The 19,113-nt window shown below is 37.6% G+C and overlaps 1 protein-coding gene across 7 annotated transcripts; it reads right to left on the reverse strand.

Moving 5' to 3' along the window:
• Positions 1–9,346: 9,346 nt before the first annotated feature.
• LOC148843083 (protein TOPLESS-like) lies at positions 9,347–18,081 on the reverse strand. 7 transcript variants are annotated; one of them, XM_088957963.1, is made up of 27 exons: positions 17,825–18,081; positions 17,285–17,433; positions 16,983–17,152; positions 16,787–16,900; positions 16,531–16,689; positions 16,127–16,304; positions 15,911–16,034; positions 15,602–15,717; positions 15,326–15,488; positions 15,053–15,162; positions 14,844–14,913; positions 14,663–14,736; positions 14,473–14,568; positions 14,301–14,396; positions 14,018–14,145; positions 13,692–13,926; positions 13,392–13,556; positions 13,222–13,311; positions 12,911–13,057; positions 12,050–12,160; positions 11,754–11,933; positions 11,529–11,657; positions 11,348–11,443; positions 10,936–11,124; positions 10,689–10,849; positions 9,970–10,255; positions 9,347–9,842 (listed from the first exon to the last, which is right to left on the reverse strand). In XM_088957963.1, exons 3-26 carry the CDS (start codon positions 17,129–17,131, stop codon positions 10,045–10,047), a joined length of 3,291 nt encoding a protein of 1,096 aa, XP_088814089.1. In that variant the 5' UTR covers positions 17,132–17,152; positions 17,285–17,433; positions 17,825–18,081; the 3' UTR covers positions 9,347–9,842; positions 9,970–10,044. The 7 variants fall into 7 exon arrangements, with proteins under 7 accessions (XP_088814089.1, XP_088814085.1, XP_088814088.1 ...); XM_088957959.1 differs by having other exon boundaries at positions 16,983–17,162; positions 17,825–17,999; XM_088957962.1 differs by having other exon boundaries at positions 12,050–12,166; positions 17,825–17,998.
• Positions 18,082–19,113: the final 1,032 nt, after the last annotated feature.

Raw genomic sequence — 19,113 nt, forward strand, 5'->3', positions numbered from 1 at the left:
ATCCAGTCCAATTGACACCCCTAAATGTGAAATCCACTGGCTATCGTCACTGAGAATTTGCAGTTCTGCAGTGGTTGATCTTGTGCCTCCTATCTTGAAGTGATGCCAAATGACAAGCTCAGCTATTGGATCATTGGCTAGTTGCATAATTACTACTAAGATTTTGGTGTATTAAGATGGGTAATATTTGGCCTAAATTGACTGATTGGATACTTGGATCCAAGGTATAAATTATTGGAAAGACAGCTTTAAGATACTGCCTTAAATATACTTAAAAAGCCATTGAATGAAGGATTGCATATAATAGGATGGGAGTTTATAACACTAAATTTAAGACAACATTTAAAACACATTTAAATGATCTATGTGAAGTGAGGATATGCATGGCCAACATAAATGTTTAATTTTATGCTTGAGGGTACGTATCCTATTAATTCCATTCTACCTCTTATGATATATGTTTTCAATTCAATGGGTGTGTGAAAACATGAAAATCCTTTCTGTTTATACCATGGAATGATGTGGGAAAAACCAACTACCAATCAGAGGCCACGGTATGGCACCTAGGGGCATAATGATCAATTTATTTTACTTCAGAAGATGATCTAGTCCCCTCACCAGACCCAGACATGGCGTGCAGCACTCCCTTCAACCCAAGCTGATTTTCTGATTTGACAAAAGTCACCTCATCCTGAGAAATAAAGTCAATGGCACAGCTGAATCCAACACTTTCACTCATAAGAATGTATGTGACCGAACCAAGCTGATACATGCATACAAACTCATGTCACATGTTTGTCTAATCAATTTAGGAAGCGTAACACATTGATATCCAGGTGGAGGCATGCTAGATGTCATGTACAAAGACAAGACCGTTGGATGCTACACGTGGCCAAGTTGATTGATTATCAATGCAGACACGTTGCCGACCATCTGCACATAACGTGTAAACTACAAATATGACAGTTGGATCGGGGCTCCTACAGCGTGTGAACGACATACTCATATCCCTAGACGAGACTCCCGTCCTATAAATAGGTGAAGCCTCTTTCTTTTCAATGCTCTAGCTATTCCCACTCTTCACTCTATGTTCCAATACTTGGGCCAGGTTTGGGCTACTTAAGGGCTAGGCTCAATATCAACCCGTAAAATTAAAAATCCAAACTTTTGAATCCAAAACCTAACCTATGTATTGCGGGCTGGGCCAATTGAATGGACCCACCTAAGTTGTACCCCTAATTTTAAGAAAAGCGATTAGTGCTTTTTATGCCAGAAAATAATTAAAAAGATGTTTTTTTTTTTTGTAATTCCAACTTAGTTGATTAAACTGAAACACAGGTAAATCATAGATTCTAAAAATCAATGCTATGCACCAAACAAATGAAGGGGAATTAAGAGAGTCACCATTCGCCAATACCCAAGAGCCCATACAAAGTAAGACATACATGAGTTAGACACCACTTTAAGTCTCTAACCCCAAAACTTAAGCTATTAGGTTGTATGCCAATCATGTATATAAGTCTCTTACCTCTCTTATAGGATTGTCAATGGGTCGGGTTGGACATGATGCACTCGATGGACCCAAACCGATTGGGTTGGTTTGGATTCCAGGAACTATAGCAGATGGATCAGTTCTAATTCCTGTTATATTGCCCCGAATCTTATCAGTTTGAAACCGGTTCCATCTAGTCCCGAACCAATTTAATATATATTAAATGTATAATATATTAAATAAATTATTATTTATATAATATTTTCAACCATCGGATCAAACCTGATTGTTTCAAGAACTAATCGGTTCAATTCTGGGTCTAAATTACAGACCATATCAAGTCCAATTCAGTTCCGGTTCCACCTGGACCCGACCCAGATCTGAGCCATTGACAACCTTACTCTCCTATCCGTTTGCAATGTGGGTCACCAACTATTCATACATAAATCCCAGCAATCCCCCCAATGTGTGAGTCTCTTATCATTCACATCAACCACTCCCCCCAAATGGAAATCACTAAGACATCATCAAGCTTAACACACACCACAAGCATCTAACCAAGAGCCCTTGCTCAATGCCATAGCAGGGAGCTGACGCTTAAGTACCAGTTGCCAACACTCAGCCATGCGAGTCACCAATCGCAATTGCAAAGCACTAACGCCCAACCCATGGGAAACGACAGATCCATGGGAGTCTCCTTAAAATTTGAGTCCAATTGAACAGTTAGCCCTAATACTACTTGTTGGGGGAGCCAAGGCCAGCAGTCACCAAAATCCGAGAGCTCAAACATACACACATAGGACTTAATACCAACCCTAACCCAAAAGCTTAATTAAACTTATTAGGTTATGGACCAATCTTAAGTCTCTTGCCTCTCTTATCCCTTTCCAATGTAGAATATATATTCAAATGTGAAGCCCAACAATAAAGTATCCTATTCATTTTTTTAATCTAATCTGAAAGACAAACAAATAACAGCTTCTAAAAATCGCTATTTTGTAAAAAATAAAATGCCTCAATCACTTTTTAAAGCAAGTTGAACATCCTACCACCAGAAAAGTTAACGAACAACAGCTATTACAAAAAACGTTCCAATGAAATAAAAAGAAATTATAGATGACTTATGGAGCATGAAACCAGAAAATCAAGAAAATACTTTTGGTTTCAGCTTTGGAAACAAAGGACACATTGTCGGCATTCAAAATGTTTGTGCTATATGTGTCAAGATCTGGAGGCTGATGCAAGCTCTGCTAAGCATGGTTTTCAAAACTGGACCAGACCGGACAGTTGGACTGAAAAAACGGGATCTGTTTTTCCCTCAAAACCGTTTTTTTTTCCCTAAAACCGTTGATTTTGATCAACAAACCACTGAACTGCCTGGTTAACCATTCGAACTGTTTGAATGATTTTGACCATTTTCCAATTTTTAAATTTTTTTTTTATTTTTTGTTAGAATGGGCCAGCTGTTCGGGTCGAACAGTCGGATTGTTCGAACCGGCAACCAGAACCCTGACCGATTCGTTTTTAAAAACCATGCTTCTAAGATCTTCTGAGCTATATATAGAAGTTTCTGTAAGAGGCAAGTTTCAGGCTGCCTGATGATACAACAGGGGTCCGGTCTTGTGTCAGGGAGAGGCATGAGAGTGAGAGTTATTTCCAAGGGTTTGTTTAGATAGCTTGGATCTCCTATTCACAAGAACCCTACCCAAGGCTCACTATAGCTGTACTTTGAGAACATCTCCTTTATTTACATGTTATCATTCATGGAGAGATGTTTCCAATGTATAGCTGTGCTATACTGTCATATGGGTAGGAGATCTGAATTCTCAAACAAACAGTTCCCTTATTCTGCCTTTAATGAATTGGGTTCTGGTCCTCACGCCGACCTCACAGTCACATCCCACTATGTATTGAGAACATCTACCATGAATAATAACATACAATTACAGGAGATGTTCCCGATATGCAGCTGGAACATGTTGTGAGGTCCGTATGACTTGCCTTTAATGTCATTAGGGGGGATCTTTATAATCCCTTCAGAGGGGAGGAATCCCACTTATACTTATCAGCTGAACTCAGCTGCGTTATCATGAGTCATGAACCCCCCCCCCCCCTCGTTGGATGAGTGGGGATCTGCTCCTCACACTAACATCACTCATACTTGTGTTTTATTATTCTGGTGGGATGTGTATGTCAGTGTATGGTGCGCTTTGTGAGGGGCAAATAGAGCAAATCCCAATTTTAGTTGAATGCCTTAGATCTTATTTGGAACGTCATATCAGTGGTCCACGTGTCAACGCTATGGATATTCCCTCTCCCCTGGTCCTGGTCCCTCCCATGCCTCATTAATGAAGCTTTATTAATGCAAGCCAACTAGCAATCCCTTGCAAACGTGGAGTCCACGTACGATGGAAGATCCGCCTCCCCTTTCTCAAAACCTTACCCCTAGTGTAGCTAGGCCTTTACAAGTTTAGGAGTGCTTATTTGAAAAATAAGCGCTTATTGATAAGTTCTTAAAACAAGTGCTTAATCAAATAAGTATTTATTTGCATTTGACACAGATTTTTCAAGTGAAAAATAAGCACTTATTTTATTTTAGGCATTTGATGGTCTTTTTCTCCAATATAAGCACTTCTATATCTATATATTAAAATGCAATGTGCCAAGCTGGCACTATTACTTTATGTTTTATTCTTGAAGCCACTTTATCTCTTTTTAGGTTTCTTCTCAAAGGCACCTATCTTTTTTTCTGGTTTCTTTTTGAATTTTTTTAATTTTAAAATTGAACAAAATAATTCAAGTGACCAATTACCTCTAAGCTCTCTCTCTCTCTCTCTCTCTCTCTCTCTCTCTCTCTCTCTCTTCCATTAACTCTTTTAATAATCTCCCCTCATTAATTATGCCATTAACTCTCTCATTCAATAACCCATGCCACTAATTCCCTCTCATCCCCATTAAACTGTAATTATCTGTAAAGATTAATTATATTGAAATTGAGATATTCAAGGATATATTATTTGCTAAATAATCTACTTCCATTTAAAATTACAATCCATTTATATTCCACTTGAAAAATAAAAAATGATTAATCATAATAAAAATTATTTAGTAAGTTAAATAAAATAAAAATTATTATTAATTATTGTTATGATAAAAATACTTTTATTAATATAGTAAAAAGTTTAGTTAATAAAGGGAATAAGATAAATTAAAAATGAATATCAATTTAAAGTTAATATAAAACTATACATAACCCCAAAAAATAATACTTGAATTGAACATAGATGGACACCATTTAATTGGAAATGTCATAGTGCCCCATCTTCAATTTTGCTAATAAATAAAGCCCACCAATCGCATGAGTCCTAACTAGTATTTATTTAAAAAATAATAATTGAATTGAACTTAGATGGACACCATTTAATTGGAAATGTCATAGAGCTCCATCTTCAATTTTGTTGATAAGTAAAGCCCATGCATCAAGGTTCTAACTAGTATTCTTTTAAAAAGAGAACTTTAACCCTCATTTTGAGAGTGCCACATATACAATGATTTAACAAATTTTTAAACAATAAATCAATCACATTATATGCCATTAAAATGAGAATTTTAATTAGGGAAAATTCTCGATTACTACCCTACACTTTGGGCCTACTTCCACTTTGGTCACCAAACTTTAAAACGCGAGAATTTAGCACCCGAACTTTCAAAACGTGTTAATCCACTACCTATCGTTAACCAGCTCATTAACTAATTGTTAAGTGGCATTTGAAAAGACAAAAATGTCTTTTGAGTGTCATCTAATTCTCTTTATCAACCATCCAAATGTTGATAAAAAATGAACAAATGTCATTAAGCAGCATTTGAAAAGACAAATGTCTTTCGAGTGTCATCTAATTCTTGACAAAAAATAACAGTCCCAAATCATTGCCTCTTCTATTCAAGAAAGTTGGGGTCACCAGAATGCCCACTGAGACGTGACCCCAACTTTCTTGAATAGAAGAGGCAGGGATTTGGAATTGTTCATTTTTTGTCAATGTTTAGATGGTTGATAAAGAGAATTAGATGACACTCGAAAGACATTTGTGTCTTTTCAAATGCCACTTAATAGCTGGTTAACAGGGTACTAGATTGACATGTTTTGAAAGTTCGTGTATTGAATTGTCACATTTTAAAGTTCAGGAACCAAAGTGGAATTAGGCCCAAGGTACAAGGTACTAATCGGGAATTTTCCCTTTTAATTAATTGGAGTGACAAAACCGATGTACTATGGGTTTCTTTCCCTCTTCTATTTAATTTTTTTTATTGTTTCTTTCCCCTCTTCCTTACTACTAAGGCTGCAACTTGGGCCGTTTTGGCCCAAACCCAACCCAAAAAAGTCGGGTGAGTTGGGTCGAGTTGATGCTCGGGTTAGGGTTAGGATTGAAATTTATGAACCCGACTTTACTTCGGGTTGGGTTAGGGTTGACCCCTTGGGCAACCCGAACCCAACTCTATAGTACATATCATATATAAATATATGTTATATGTGTGATATATCATACATTAACTTGTTTAGATGCATGATAGTTGTATAGCCCCCACCACATACTATCATTTATTTCTTTTAAGATAATCACTTCACTTATTCCTAATTGGAAATACTAAAACCTTAATAACATATTTTACATTTTTTGAATATTTTATTCTTTATCTCCTCTCTATTGTTTGCCACCCATAACTTGTTGTTCATAAAAGATCTATTATAAGTCATAACTCATTATAAACTATAGTCATTTCAAACACCTTTTTTTTCCAAATTTTGTACTTAAAGAATCAAGAGAAACATCAACAAACAAGTATTAATAAAACATATGATTAATATATGTAGTGAAACTTGAGTTAAGATCTGAGATTAAGAAGTTTGTATGAGATTTTAAGGGATGGGAAGAAGGTTGAGTTGGGCCCAACCCGAAGTTGACCTTGGGTTGGGTTAAGGTTGAAGGAATTTAGTTAGTGTTAGGATTAGGATTGAGTAGGTTGAGTTGGGTCAAGATTAGGGTTGGGGGTTTAGAACTTAGGGTTGGGTAGGGTTGGCCTCAACCCGGCCTGACTTACAGCCCTACTTACTACTTGTTTTCTATTCATACTTTCTGTTTGTTATCCCTCCTATAATAATCACCGATCCAATTTCCCATGGAATTGATATGTATTTCAGCCGATGACCCAGAGTAGCTGAGATGGTCACTTGGCATTAGGGGTGCAACTCAGGTTGGCCTGTGTTGGCATTTTACACTTACCTACCTTTTGCAGTTAAAACCATGAGATTCGACCATTCAACCTACAGTTGTGGGTTTGATCCTGTGCCTCCATAATCTGAGTGATGCTGAGTGACCAACTCAGCTACTGGGTCATTGCCTCGTCGGCTCACTTCCAATAGATATAGGAGGTACAACTTAGACGAGATGCGCCAGGTTTTAGCTTCACCCAAGCCCAATTCTAAGAATTGAGCTTAAAGTCTGAATCCGGCCCAGGCCCAAGGTTAAGCCCAAACTATTCAACCTAAGCCCAGCCTATGGTAAAATTTGGTGCATTTGGGTTAGGCTCAGGTTTGGGTTGGTCAATCAGTCCATACTAAAAGTTGATATATATGTATATATGTATCTATGTATCTATCTATCTATATATATATATAATTTAATAAAAAAAATTATTTATACAAGATGCAATCCAGCTAATTGGTAAGGTCTCATGTTGATCATAGCAAAGACTTGAAATTGAATCCCGCCTGCACCTGCTAGGGATTGGGGGATGGACTACCCCCAAAATAATTAAAAAGCCAAGACTTTTGAGTCAGGCCCGGACAAAACATCTAAGCCCAACCTGTATAAAATTGTGGGGTAGATCGTCTGGGCTAGGGTTGGACTGCCCAAGTTGCACCCTTAAAAAATATGGTTGTATGGTGCATTATTTCCCATCATTGATCAATTTTATCAACATAGAATCAATGTGGGCACATTAATGACGTTCTCTATTCTAGCCTATAGGGTTCAATTGAAGGATTTGCGCGATAACTTTTTTAGTAGGTGTCATGATGCTTTGGCCATCTTAGATTTGTAATTGACACCTATTCCCATTCCTCAATCAGTGACTCCCCTTCGTCACAACTGAAATATGCAAATAACTGATTAACCAAGATATTTGATGTTTGTGGGGTCTTCTTAATGGCTTGCAAAGATCCAATAAAAATTCCCTAATTCCGGCAATTGGGGCCTATCGCATAAAGCTGGGGTAAACACTGAAAGGGCAGTTTAGCCCTCAAAAGAAGCTTTTATAATTGACAAGGCTAAAATTGTCGACATAAAATAAAAGTATAGAATATCAAATAAGTACATGCTAAAACCGGATGGACCGGACGGTCAGATCGGAAAAACCGAGAACCGGTCATCTGATTGGTTCTGTTTGTCTCCAAAACCGTTGATTTTGATCAACAAACTGTTTAATCGGCTGATTAACCATTCAAACCGTTTGAATGGTTTTGATCGTTTTCTAATTTTATTAAATTTTTTTTTATTTTTTTGTTAGAATGGACCACCCATTTGGGATGAATGGTCAGACCATTCAAACCGGTAACCAAACCCCTGACCGGTTCAGTCACCGGTTCGTTTTTTAAAACTATGGTGAGAAGAAATTCTTAAACATCTCTCTCTCGGCTAATAAATTCAAAAAGGAATTAACGTTTTCCTTTCACTTCTAAGAAAAACGACCCAAGATTTATTTTCCCCTGGTTTCTTTGGGATTTTGGTCTTCTTCTATTTGACACAGAAAGTAGCATATTCTCCAGTGCTTATCGGTTAAACCAAGTGTTGGTTCCATTAGTTCACCACGTTACAAGTCAGTCTTTAGTGTTGTCAATCAATAATTGAACTGAGATAGATGATATTCCACCAAATTCTAGGGTTGCTGAAATGTCTCGCAGTTGGGATAATATTCTCTCCCCTATCGACTCGACTGGAGGAGTAGCGCAGCTTTACCTCTGTGCGACAAGTTGCAAGGACAGAATTTCTGTGCCACAACATTACATCACTGGGCTGGCTAGAGGATACAAGTTACATGAAACGACTTCCTTGGGGAATCCTCCCTGGGTCGGGTGGATAATTATATTGATAGCACACTCGACGTCCCACCTGTCTCTTATCTGAATCTCAAGATGCCTATCAAGCTTCATTGGTGCTTATTGGAAGGGCGTGACATAATGCTGAAATTTGAAATTGCATGGCTGACATCTTCATAAAATATAAGGTTTTTTACTGTTCAGTTCACCCAGAAATCTTAGCTCCACGCCAGAAATCTTAATTCCACGGTAATTGATGTCAATTTACGGGCGAGTATGAATGTTATAAGTAAAGATGTTTATAATTTTGAATTGTTGTAGGTTTGCAATTGAATTCAGAATTCTGAGGTGGAGTGCATCAACTTATCCCTAAAATATATATCCAGGTAAGTACATTCACCTGATGTTCTTTTATTTACCGGTTAAATAAACCAATGATCACTTTAAGCATATAAATCCATTATTAAAAGAAATATTTTTGTCTCATTCAAATATTGACAACTCTCCACGGTAATTGATGGGCATCAACTTATCCCTAAAATATATATCCAGGTAAGTACATTCACCTGATGTTCTTTTATTTCCCAGTTAAATAAACCAATGATCACTTTAAGCATATAAATCCATTATTAAAAGAAATATTTTTGTCTCATTCAAATATTGACAACTCTCCACGGTAATTGATGGGCATCAACTTATCCCTAAAATATATATCCAGGTAGTCCACCAAGTCATGAACGAGATTGCGTTCAACAAGGGAATGAAAGTATGAAACCCCCACCAAAATAATGAGAATAAATGTAGGGCGAGGAATGTACCCAAAGGAGGATCATATGAGATGTACAATACAATAGCGTCTGAAACACTAATAAGTCGCAATGTTTCAAACTGCTCAACAAAAAAGAGACTAATCTTCAGAGGCATCTTTAACATAAATTAGTGCCCAGAAAACGCTTCTTCCCCCCTCTAACCAAATGTGCACGGGGCTGAAGATTGCATGTGATAAAAATTACAGAAAACTGAAAACACTGCAATTTGATTACATGAGACAGCACCACCATCCAAGCAGCCTTTGATGTAAAAGAAAATTATAAATAAAGAAAAAAATTGAAGGAAAGAAATGAACATTTTCAGGAAATTATGAGACCGATTTTGCCATGATCCTACTTCGACACTTAGCTTACGCAAACCCCTTATCTTATATGTTGAGTCTATGCTTCTACCTATCCATCTTAGTAAATTATCCTGAACGTCAAACTGCACCAAACAAAAAGAAATAAACAAATGCATAAATAGAAAACTGATTGTTTAACTGTATAAGCTAGGACAACAAGAAATTACCCACGGCAAATGCTTCAGGCAAATGAAGATCTAAAGAGCTTACCCAAAGTTGCAGTTAAAAAGATTAAGGGTCATCCAAGCTGTGCATATGAAAAGAACTTGTGCCCTGGAACCTCCATCATCTCTGCTGTTGATCTGAACCTGAAGCCCCAACTGCACTTGCTGTGGGCATGCTACTAGCTGACCCATTCTCAACAGGTGGTGGTATACCCCATTTCCCTTCGGATTCCAAGGGTTCAAAGACATGTACCCCACCGTCTGTTAGTCCCATTGCAAATTGGTTTGGTTCTGATGGATGGGCTGCGACCACAAGTGGATATACATTCGAGCTGCAGTACAGTACAAGAATTAGTTACAATGTCGTAGATGCAAGGAATTATAGTTGAACATGTAGTTTCAACATGATTTTCAAAATTTTTCTTTCGATTGGTATAACAAGGGGAGCATTGACAGAAAAGTACAAGGCATCCAGAGCACAGAGACCAATTAGATGTACTACTAGTACTTACCAAGAGAAAAATCAAGTTTCTCGGTACAAATGTAAACAGTATGGAAAAGCATCAAAGAAAACAAATCTTTAGGGATGCACCCCCCACTCCTCCCAAAAAAATAAAATAAAATCAGTGGCATTTCCCATATCCTACCAAAGTTTTATACATATTGGACGGACATTAAGCATGCTACCTACCTGAACTTGTTAGCAAGCTAATCAGCTCTTAAGCTTTACAGACAAAACTTGCAAAATTTTAAGGAAGCACATACCTGACATTGGCTGGAAGATAAACTGATGAGTTAATACGACATCGTAGTCGGAGATTTGCTGCACTAAATATGCACACAGTTGCATCCAAAAAGCTGGCATATACTAATTGGCTGTCACACGAGAATGTTGCATGGGAGATTGGGGCAGTAGTTGGAACCCACTGCAATGATCAAAATGAGGTGTGGCAAAAAAGTTGAGGACGCATCTTTCTTCAGCATATTCACAATTTTACACAGATGAATTTACCTGCTTGACAATCTCAAGTTTCATTGTTTCATATATTGCAAGTTGAGTCTCATGCACAACCAGGAAGTGTACTTGATCCTGGTGAAACTGCACTCGCGTGTCTGACAAGGCTGTTGGAGTTCTTCCTGATGGAATCTGCAAGAATCTGCTCTTCTGCTTTTCCCATCCTTCTGAGTTCCACACACACAGCTATTGCAAGAAACACCATCCGAAATTTAACCTCTAAATCATAAATTACAGTATCCATGATGGGATTGAAAAGAGCAACTAAATAGGAGGATTCTTTTACAACAGATGAAATTCATTCTATTGATTATCAATAAAATTAAAAAAGGGGAAATAAAAAGCATAGAAAACTATACTTTATGTAGCTACTGCTGTAGTGCGTATAAGTGAAGGATAAGAAGTTAACCTGGGCATCTGCTCCAGATGAAACTAGAACACTCAATACATGAGAAAAGGCAAGACCAGTGATTCTTTTGGAGTGTCCTTTGAGCTTGCTTTTAACCTGAAATAATAATAGGGAAACCAGGCATTTTGGTTCTGATTCTTCACCAGTAATGGCTCAGACAGTTCCAGCACGAGTATCATACCTCATCTACTCGGACATTATATATCTGTATTGTGGAGTCATCCATGCCAATAGCAATTATATTGTTGTCTTGTGGATGGAAAGCAAGAAATGTTGCTGCAGGTGGTGGAGGCATGAATGTTGTCATCGTCTGCAGTCGTCCAACAGAAATTGAATAGAATCAATTAAATCCCAGCCAGCAAGTGAAGCCATAACCAAACAGATGATATTATTGCGTACAAATCACCTTAAAGGTCATCATATTGAACAAGGAAATCTTCCCTCCTGATGCAGACATAACATAAGAATCATTTTTGGACAAAGCAAAGCAGGGCACAGCATCTTCAGGATTAGTATCAGCAATGTCATTGGTCATTAGTATTCCACTTGTTGGTTGCCATAATTGAGGAGCCACACTGGCTGTAGCCTGCATAATGAAGCATCTATTATAATCTATTGTCCAACTTCAAGAGGGGATGAGGTTTACCTAAAAATATATCTCTTTCTCTATTTTGATAGATAATCGACATATGTCCTTTCTACCTTGCCACTTGTGTTGCGTTCATTTCTTTGCCATTTCCATAGTAGATGAATAGCATTTGATGCTAATGCCAAAATTGCAGTGCCTGAATTAGTGTAGATCAATCTTGATATCTGCGGCTATTAGCAAAAGAAACATGTAAGAATCTCATTTTCTTCGACTGACAATTTTGAGGTTTAGTAATTCAAAGAGGAGGCACTCAGTAACCCAAGTGCACGAGCCTTGGATCAAGAGACTGGTACTTCAGACTATTTCTTAATCATTTTTTGTTGATAAGGAAAATATGGAAGACTGGAATTATATCATTTATGAACTTATAGTTGGCCAAAATTGCAAAGCTTGGATTAGTGTACAAAGCTTCTAGGCAAATATTTTTTTTTTATTATTGTTGTTGTTGCTATTGTATTTTTTTTTTATCAGAAACAGAAATTTTATTAATAAAACAAAGTACAGCAATTACAGCCTCCTAGGGGAGGGATAAGCTCTAAACAAGAGCAATTACAAGCAAGCCCACAATGAATGTGCCCTTCCCACCCCTTGTTGTTGTATTGTAGTCATCTATATGTACTACAATGTACTGTATTATATTAGATGTCAAAAGGAGGGAACAAAGTGCCATGCAAAGCAGAAAGTACATGGAAGAATCCTTCAAACAACATGAAGTGTCAACTACTTTATTGACCACAAATTGGGGGACAATAGTCTATTTCTTGGTAGGAAACCATGTAAAACATTCAAGGGAAGATGGGAAAGAAGAGAAATTGACAGTATAGGCCATATTCATAAATGCAAATAAGACTCCCCAAGAAACATGGTCAATTCATTGAAATATTGGAAATGTTAGAAATGGATGAAGACCACACCTTGTTTGTTCTCAGATTATCAGGAAGCCTCAATGATCGACACTGAACCTGTTCACTAATTTCAGTAAGCTTCCAAATCTTTGATTTGTCGCTGGCATCTTCAGTAATTCTAGGTTTAACATCTCCCAAGCTCCGTGCATCTCCATTCTAGCAAAATCAATTATAATGCCACATCAGAATTAGTTTTCAGAATATGTGAAGCATTGTGATTTATTTTATTGAAATAATGGTAATATAATAAATGGAAGCGTGAAATCAGTAATGCTTAGATAATGTAAATATGCTAGAAAAGGTAGATATTTATCACACACCATTCCAGTAATAGAAACGACAGGAGCACCTCTATCTGCATGTCCCACAGCACTTGCAGCTGTAACAGCTGAAATCTGGCTAATTGTAGGCTGCTTAAATTAACATGAATTAGGCAGAGATCAATTTTCAACCAGAAATTAGACATCAAAAAAAGAAGTTACAAGCTAACCTTTGTTACAGTTTCAGATACAACTCTTGGGCCATCAAAAGAACGATTCTCAAATGTTCGTAATAACCGAAGTCCATCAGCATTAGCCAGAATCTTAATTCCATTGTCATTCGCAGAAACAGCCAATAGTGTACCCTCCTTGTTGAAGCGGATACGTGGGCTTGCCTTGATAATTGAAAGAGTTAATAGTCAGCAACTTGGACCATAATCCTTTTCATCACCATCTTTGATCTTAATGTAAATGGAAAAAAAAAAAGAAAGAAGGAAAAAAACACAGAGAACAACTGTTCAAGAACTTACTGGTAGGCCTCCATCAGCATCAATAGTTGTCAAAAGGTTAACATTATCCATATCCCAAAATTTGATTGAAAATTCATCACCAGCAGCCAGATACCTGTTCCTGGTTGTATCAAATTGAACAACACCCATAGAACGTTTCCGGAATCCTTGGTAGGTCCTCTTCACAGCCCCCTCACTTTCATTCCATTCAACAATGTATGACTCCCCATCTTTACTAGTTCCACATGAAAATAGCCTGAAAATGTTCAGGGAAAAAGAACAGCTTTTAATTATGCTGATAAAATCAATGATTATGAAGATGGGAGCAGTGGACCTAGGAAATCAACCTTGTCCCATCAGCACTATAAGCCATTGTTGTGCACCAGTGACCTGGAGCATCATAATCTACCCTAGAACCCAGATTATCATATAGCCATGCTTTTATCTTTCCATCCAATGCTGTTGAAAAGATGAACTGTTACATTAAGGCAAAAGAAGAGAATGTTAGGACAAAAAACAGACTGATGCCAACAGCAGCCTTATGAAGAAAGAGGAAAAAAAAAAGACTACACGCAAAGATAAATATATAACAAAAAAAAGAAAGCAACGGCAATGAAGGGGAGTTGTTACCTGGATGTTTTCCTTGTAATGAGGACAGACAGAATAAACAGGAGCTTCATGACCTTCAAAAGTATACTGTTTGGAACCAGTAGCTGCATCCCACACCTAAAATTTGAAATTATTAGTATTAGGTTTTGGAGTTCCTCTACTTATCAGAAATTATCTCATATCAGGAGACAACCTTTATGGTCTTGTCATCACCACAAGTGATAACACACAGTTGTTTATTGGGGTGAGAAAATGCCAGATCATTTACACCACCAACATGAGCATCAATCTACGAAACAGAAATCAGTTGATGAGGAAACAACTCAATAGGACAAGAAAGATAATAAATCACTACATGGGGTAGAGCAGGTAATAACTAATACCTCCAAGTGCTGCCGTACATCATCACCACCATGATAAGAATATATTTGCACAATGTGCCTCGAGTATGCAACTCCTGTGTAATATGAGCTCAATGATGGAATTTAGCCCCTCATAAGTAAGAATTAGAAAGAATATTGCTAAACACACATGCAGTTGAAGAAGCCATATCCATGAGCTTACCAAACAAAGAACCATCAGGGCTCCATATTATGCGGTTAACAGATACAGAAGGATCTTTGACTAAAGCTGCCTGGGTTTCATGCAAAATCGGTTTACATGTTAGACAATCTGATGTTAGTAACCATGAAGTACAGCAATATAACCTATTAAAATAGCTTGCACTCTCCAAATGTAATTTATGTTTTATAACACAAGAAAGGAGAGCACACCTGAAGGGGCATTGAACATGCACCGAGATCCCAAACCTTGAAATTTCTAAAAGCCAACCTCTCTCTAGAACCAACTTCCCAGAGACCTATATCCCCCACATTGGTACCAACTATTTCACATGGAAATTGCAGGTCAATAGCAAGCTTAAATTTATAAATGTGCCAAATTTTATAATAATAAATAATTCTGACAAGAAAAGAAAGGATAAGAAATAATCAAAGTAGAAATTGAAAATAGAAATAATAAAGGATATCAGTGCAAAAGAAGCTCACCTAGTAGTAAAGTTTGTTGAACAGGATGAAAGTCCATGCTCATTGGGCATGATCCTTGAGTCAATGTTCGAGCAACAGTCTTTGGCAAGTCATCGGGTATATTGAAAGCCTGACTGTGACTCTGACCAGGATAAGTTACTGGCATATTAACAGGCAGGTTTACCTACACAAATTGTAAAGAGAGAATAAACTATGGATATCCAAAAAAGGCAAATTTAAGAAAAAAAACAACAAAAAAAAAGAAAAGCTAAACTCAGCAATAATCAACCAACTTACCTCATCAGAAAGGCCGATTGGTCTTGTTCTTTTAGATACATGATCAGGATCCCCTGATGAATAATCGACAGCAGGGTTATTAGTTGGAGGAGTCCTAGGATGCTTCAAAATTGCAGCTGCAACAGATAGAGAAGAAAGAAAAGATCAGCAGAACAATATTAGTTCAACTAAGCCATTTGGAGTCAGGTACATAGATCCTGTTCTGCCATTCCACTACTAGGACAACAGTGGTCCTGTAAAATGGTGCAAAATAAACAACGATATTTCCATAACATAATAAAGGCATTACTGGAGAACTGAGACTACTACCTGGATTTGTAGGAGCACCAAGGCCAATAGGTCCTCCGGAAACTGCCGGATGAGTAACAGTGGATGGATTTGACATCCAACCAGCAAGGGGAGTTGGAACTGGTGCTGGTGTAGGTTGAAAAGGCTGAACATGAAAATTCAAGCATAATGAGAATGTTAAACAGGATTTCTAGACAATAAGGTTGGGTGACCAATGAAAATAGATACGTTACCCACCGCATGTCCACCGAGTGGAGGAAACCCTCCAGCTTTGGGTATAGATCCTAGCAGTGGATTATTTGCAGGTGAAGGGGCACGGGCACCATTCGGTTGTCCACAAGTATGATCAACAAAAAGGGTTTTTATATCTGGGTTGGGCCTTGGGTTTTTACAAAGTTGATGCTGCCAATTCAAGCTGCCAGATGTACACAAATCAATTTCTTCTTACTTAATAAATCAATTCTATCAGGAACATCAATGTATCAACTTCAGTTATCAAAACGTGATTAGGCTACTACCTATTATGGAACACATTTCACAATAGCACAATAACTTAAAGACGCAAGTCATTTTCTACATAACAATGTAAAATAATCCTGGTTTTACAGATTAAAGCAACACACAACAGGCTTGGAAATTACCTTTGGTTAATAAGGGTCCTTAGCCTTGAGTTTTTTAGGCTAGGAAATTGCAATTTGTCACGGAATAAAGGATTGGCTTCAATAAGCTTCTTGAGCTCAACCAACATGATTGTTCTAGCAGACTTTGTATCTCCATACTTGGATAGCTGCTCATTTTCCCTGTAAAACCCATAGGATTACAAAATCTCGTTAACACAAATCTCACATGACCTAATTAAGGTGACAACTAGCAGAACAGCTCTGATAAAAGAAGTGCCTGAAATTCTCCAGTGTCAATAGCTGTGTGATTTCCTTGAATAGCTCCTCGTTAAAAGAAGCAAAAACCTTCAAATCCTTTACAAGAATATCTACAGCTTTGGCACGATCATGCCTGGAAAATGGAAAAGGAAGGATGACTTTTCATAATATTTGCATGACTAAAAAAAGCAAGTTTTTAAAAATTACAAGCTTACTTATCCAATGCCTCAAGATATTTCTGCTTCCTGATTTCAAAAAATATCTTCATTGAATACCGGTTATCGTCCACTTTGGTAAAACCCGAAAGATACCTCTCAACCTCATCCCAATTTCCATTGTGAACTTCGTCTTCAAAATACTTCATGTTAAAGAAGAACCCTGACTCCTGTTCAAGTCTAAAAAAAAATAAATAAATAAATAAACTGGATTACAAAAAAAAATCACAGAAGTTGACTTTTAAAAATGTCAAAAAAAGAAAAATATATGTATTAAAAATAAAAATAAAAATCAAACCTACTTGTGAACGGTCTCCTTGAATTTCTCCTCGTCGAGGAACTGCAATATCAAAAAGACGAGCTCTCTACTGAGAGAGGACATCTCGATGGCCCGTTTGGGTCTCCAGACACTTCAAATTAACCGAAATCAAGCAAAACAAACACAGATCTTCTGCAAAAACCACAAACAGAGTCCGTTCTTAGAATTATCGAAATTAAAAAAAAAAAAAAGAAAAAAGCATTGAGGCATCCACAATCGGACTATGACCAGAAGGTTCAACTGATCTTCGACTGAACATGTAAAAACTCCTTCTTTTCCATTATACCATCAATCAAATTGAGAACCACCGAACTCAGTAGCTCAAAACCGTGAAACAGAGGTGAAATTTTAGGGTTTCCCACTATCAGCAAAACAAAAGCAGCTTTAAAGCATTGGAATCGAAGATGCAGAGAAAAAGGAGGAGGGAAATGGAAAAAAAAAAAAAAAAGCGAGGTCAAGATAAAAGGAAAAGCCCGCTTTAAAGGTGAAGATTCGAACAGAACGAGAGCAAACAGAAGCTTACCTCAACAAGGAAAATTTATAGATCGATGCAGACGAGCGACATAACACAGTAGAGAGAGGAAAGACAAACTCCGACAACTCTTCTTCTTCTACCTATCTCTCCTCTCTCTCTCTCTCTCTCTCTCCAGTCCACACTTCTCTCTCTTTCCCAGAGGAGGAAAAAAAATACATGGACTTCAGGACTTGCAGCTAGAGCGAATTTATAGGGGAGAGAGAAGAGGCGACAGGAACAGAAGTATAAGCTGATCTGCTTATCTTGTGTCAAGTCCGTGCAGTTATCAACCATAATAAGTGCATTCACTTTTATAAGTACAGTGATAGAGTGGGTCCCTCAGAACCGGCTACGTTTTCTCGACTTTATCGGCGCGGAATCTTGAGAAGACAGCTGTCCTTAGCTCATTAAAACAAGACTGAAAAGAGAGCGTGAGATAAGTATGAGTGTTAACTGTGAACTGGGAACGGAGAGAGAGAGAGAATATCGGGGAGAGAGAAAGACTGCAGTTACTCTCGTTTCTCCAATATCCCCGAAGAAACGACAAAAACCCGTTGGACTGATATTTTACCAATTTTGGTCAAATGTAACATACAAATTACGAGAACTGCCATTGTTTATTTATGGTACGGTACGAAAAGCATCACGTGATCCTGTCTTTCGTTTCGATAACGAGATAAGCTCTGATTAACACGATAATTCCTGCGATATATCGACGCGAGAAGATCTGTCGGCACTCAAAAATTACTGACAATAATTTAATTAATTTTGATAATTAATGAGTCCGAATTAAGGAAAGAAAATCGCTGTCCACAAAAAGTGCAGTAGTTTTTCTGGGCATTGCATGCACGGAAAGCAATTTTTTTGCTCAAAAAGATTAAAAAATCCACAACAACGTTAACCCACTCTGTAGGTCCTACCACATAGTCTACAGTCAGTCTTTTCAATAGGGCCCACCTGAAAATCAACATGAGTGGTTGATCCCGGGACCGTCTGATGGAAGTTGAATAACATGACTATTATTTTTGGTGTGCGCCATTCTGAGATTGGTCAATGTAAGCTGTTTATTTTTCTAGGGACCCGGGTCCACAAAATGGTTTGTTGGGGAGATCGGGATCATCCTACACGTGGCAGATTTCTGTAGGGATCTCTCGATTATGTATTCGATGAATTGACCGGTTAGGCTCCACGTTCAAGAGCAGTGCATAGATACCATAGAAGTAAAGAAAGTCTTAATTATTAAGTTAATTATGGTTTGATTAAGATGGGATTAAGGACTTTATAATTGCTTTTTGAGT

Source organism: Nelumbo lutea, chromosome 8 (assembly GCF_056320005.1).
Source record: "Nelumbo lutea isolate HS-2025 chromosome 8, American lotus-T2T, whole genome shotgun sequence".
Taxonomy (NCBI): Eukaryota; Viridiplantae; Streptophyta; class Magnoliopsida; order Proteales; family Nelumbonaceae; genus Nelumbo; species Nelumbo lutea.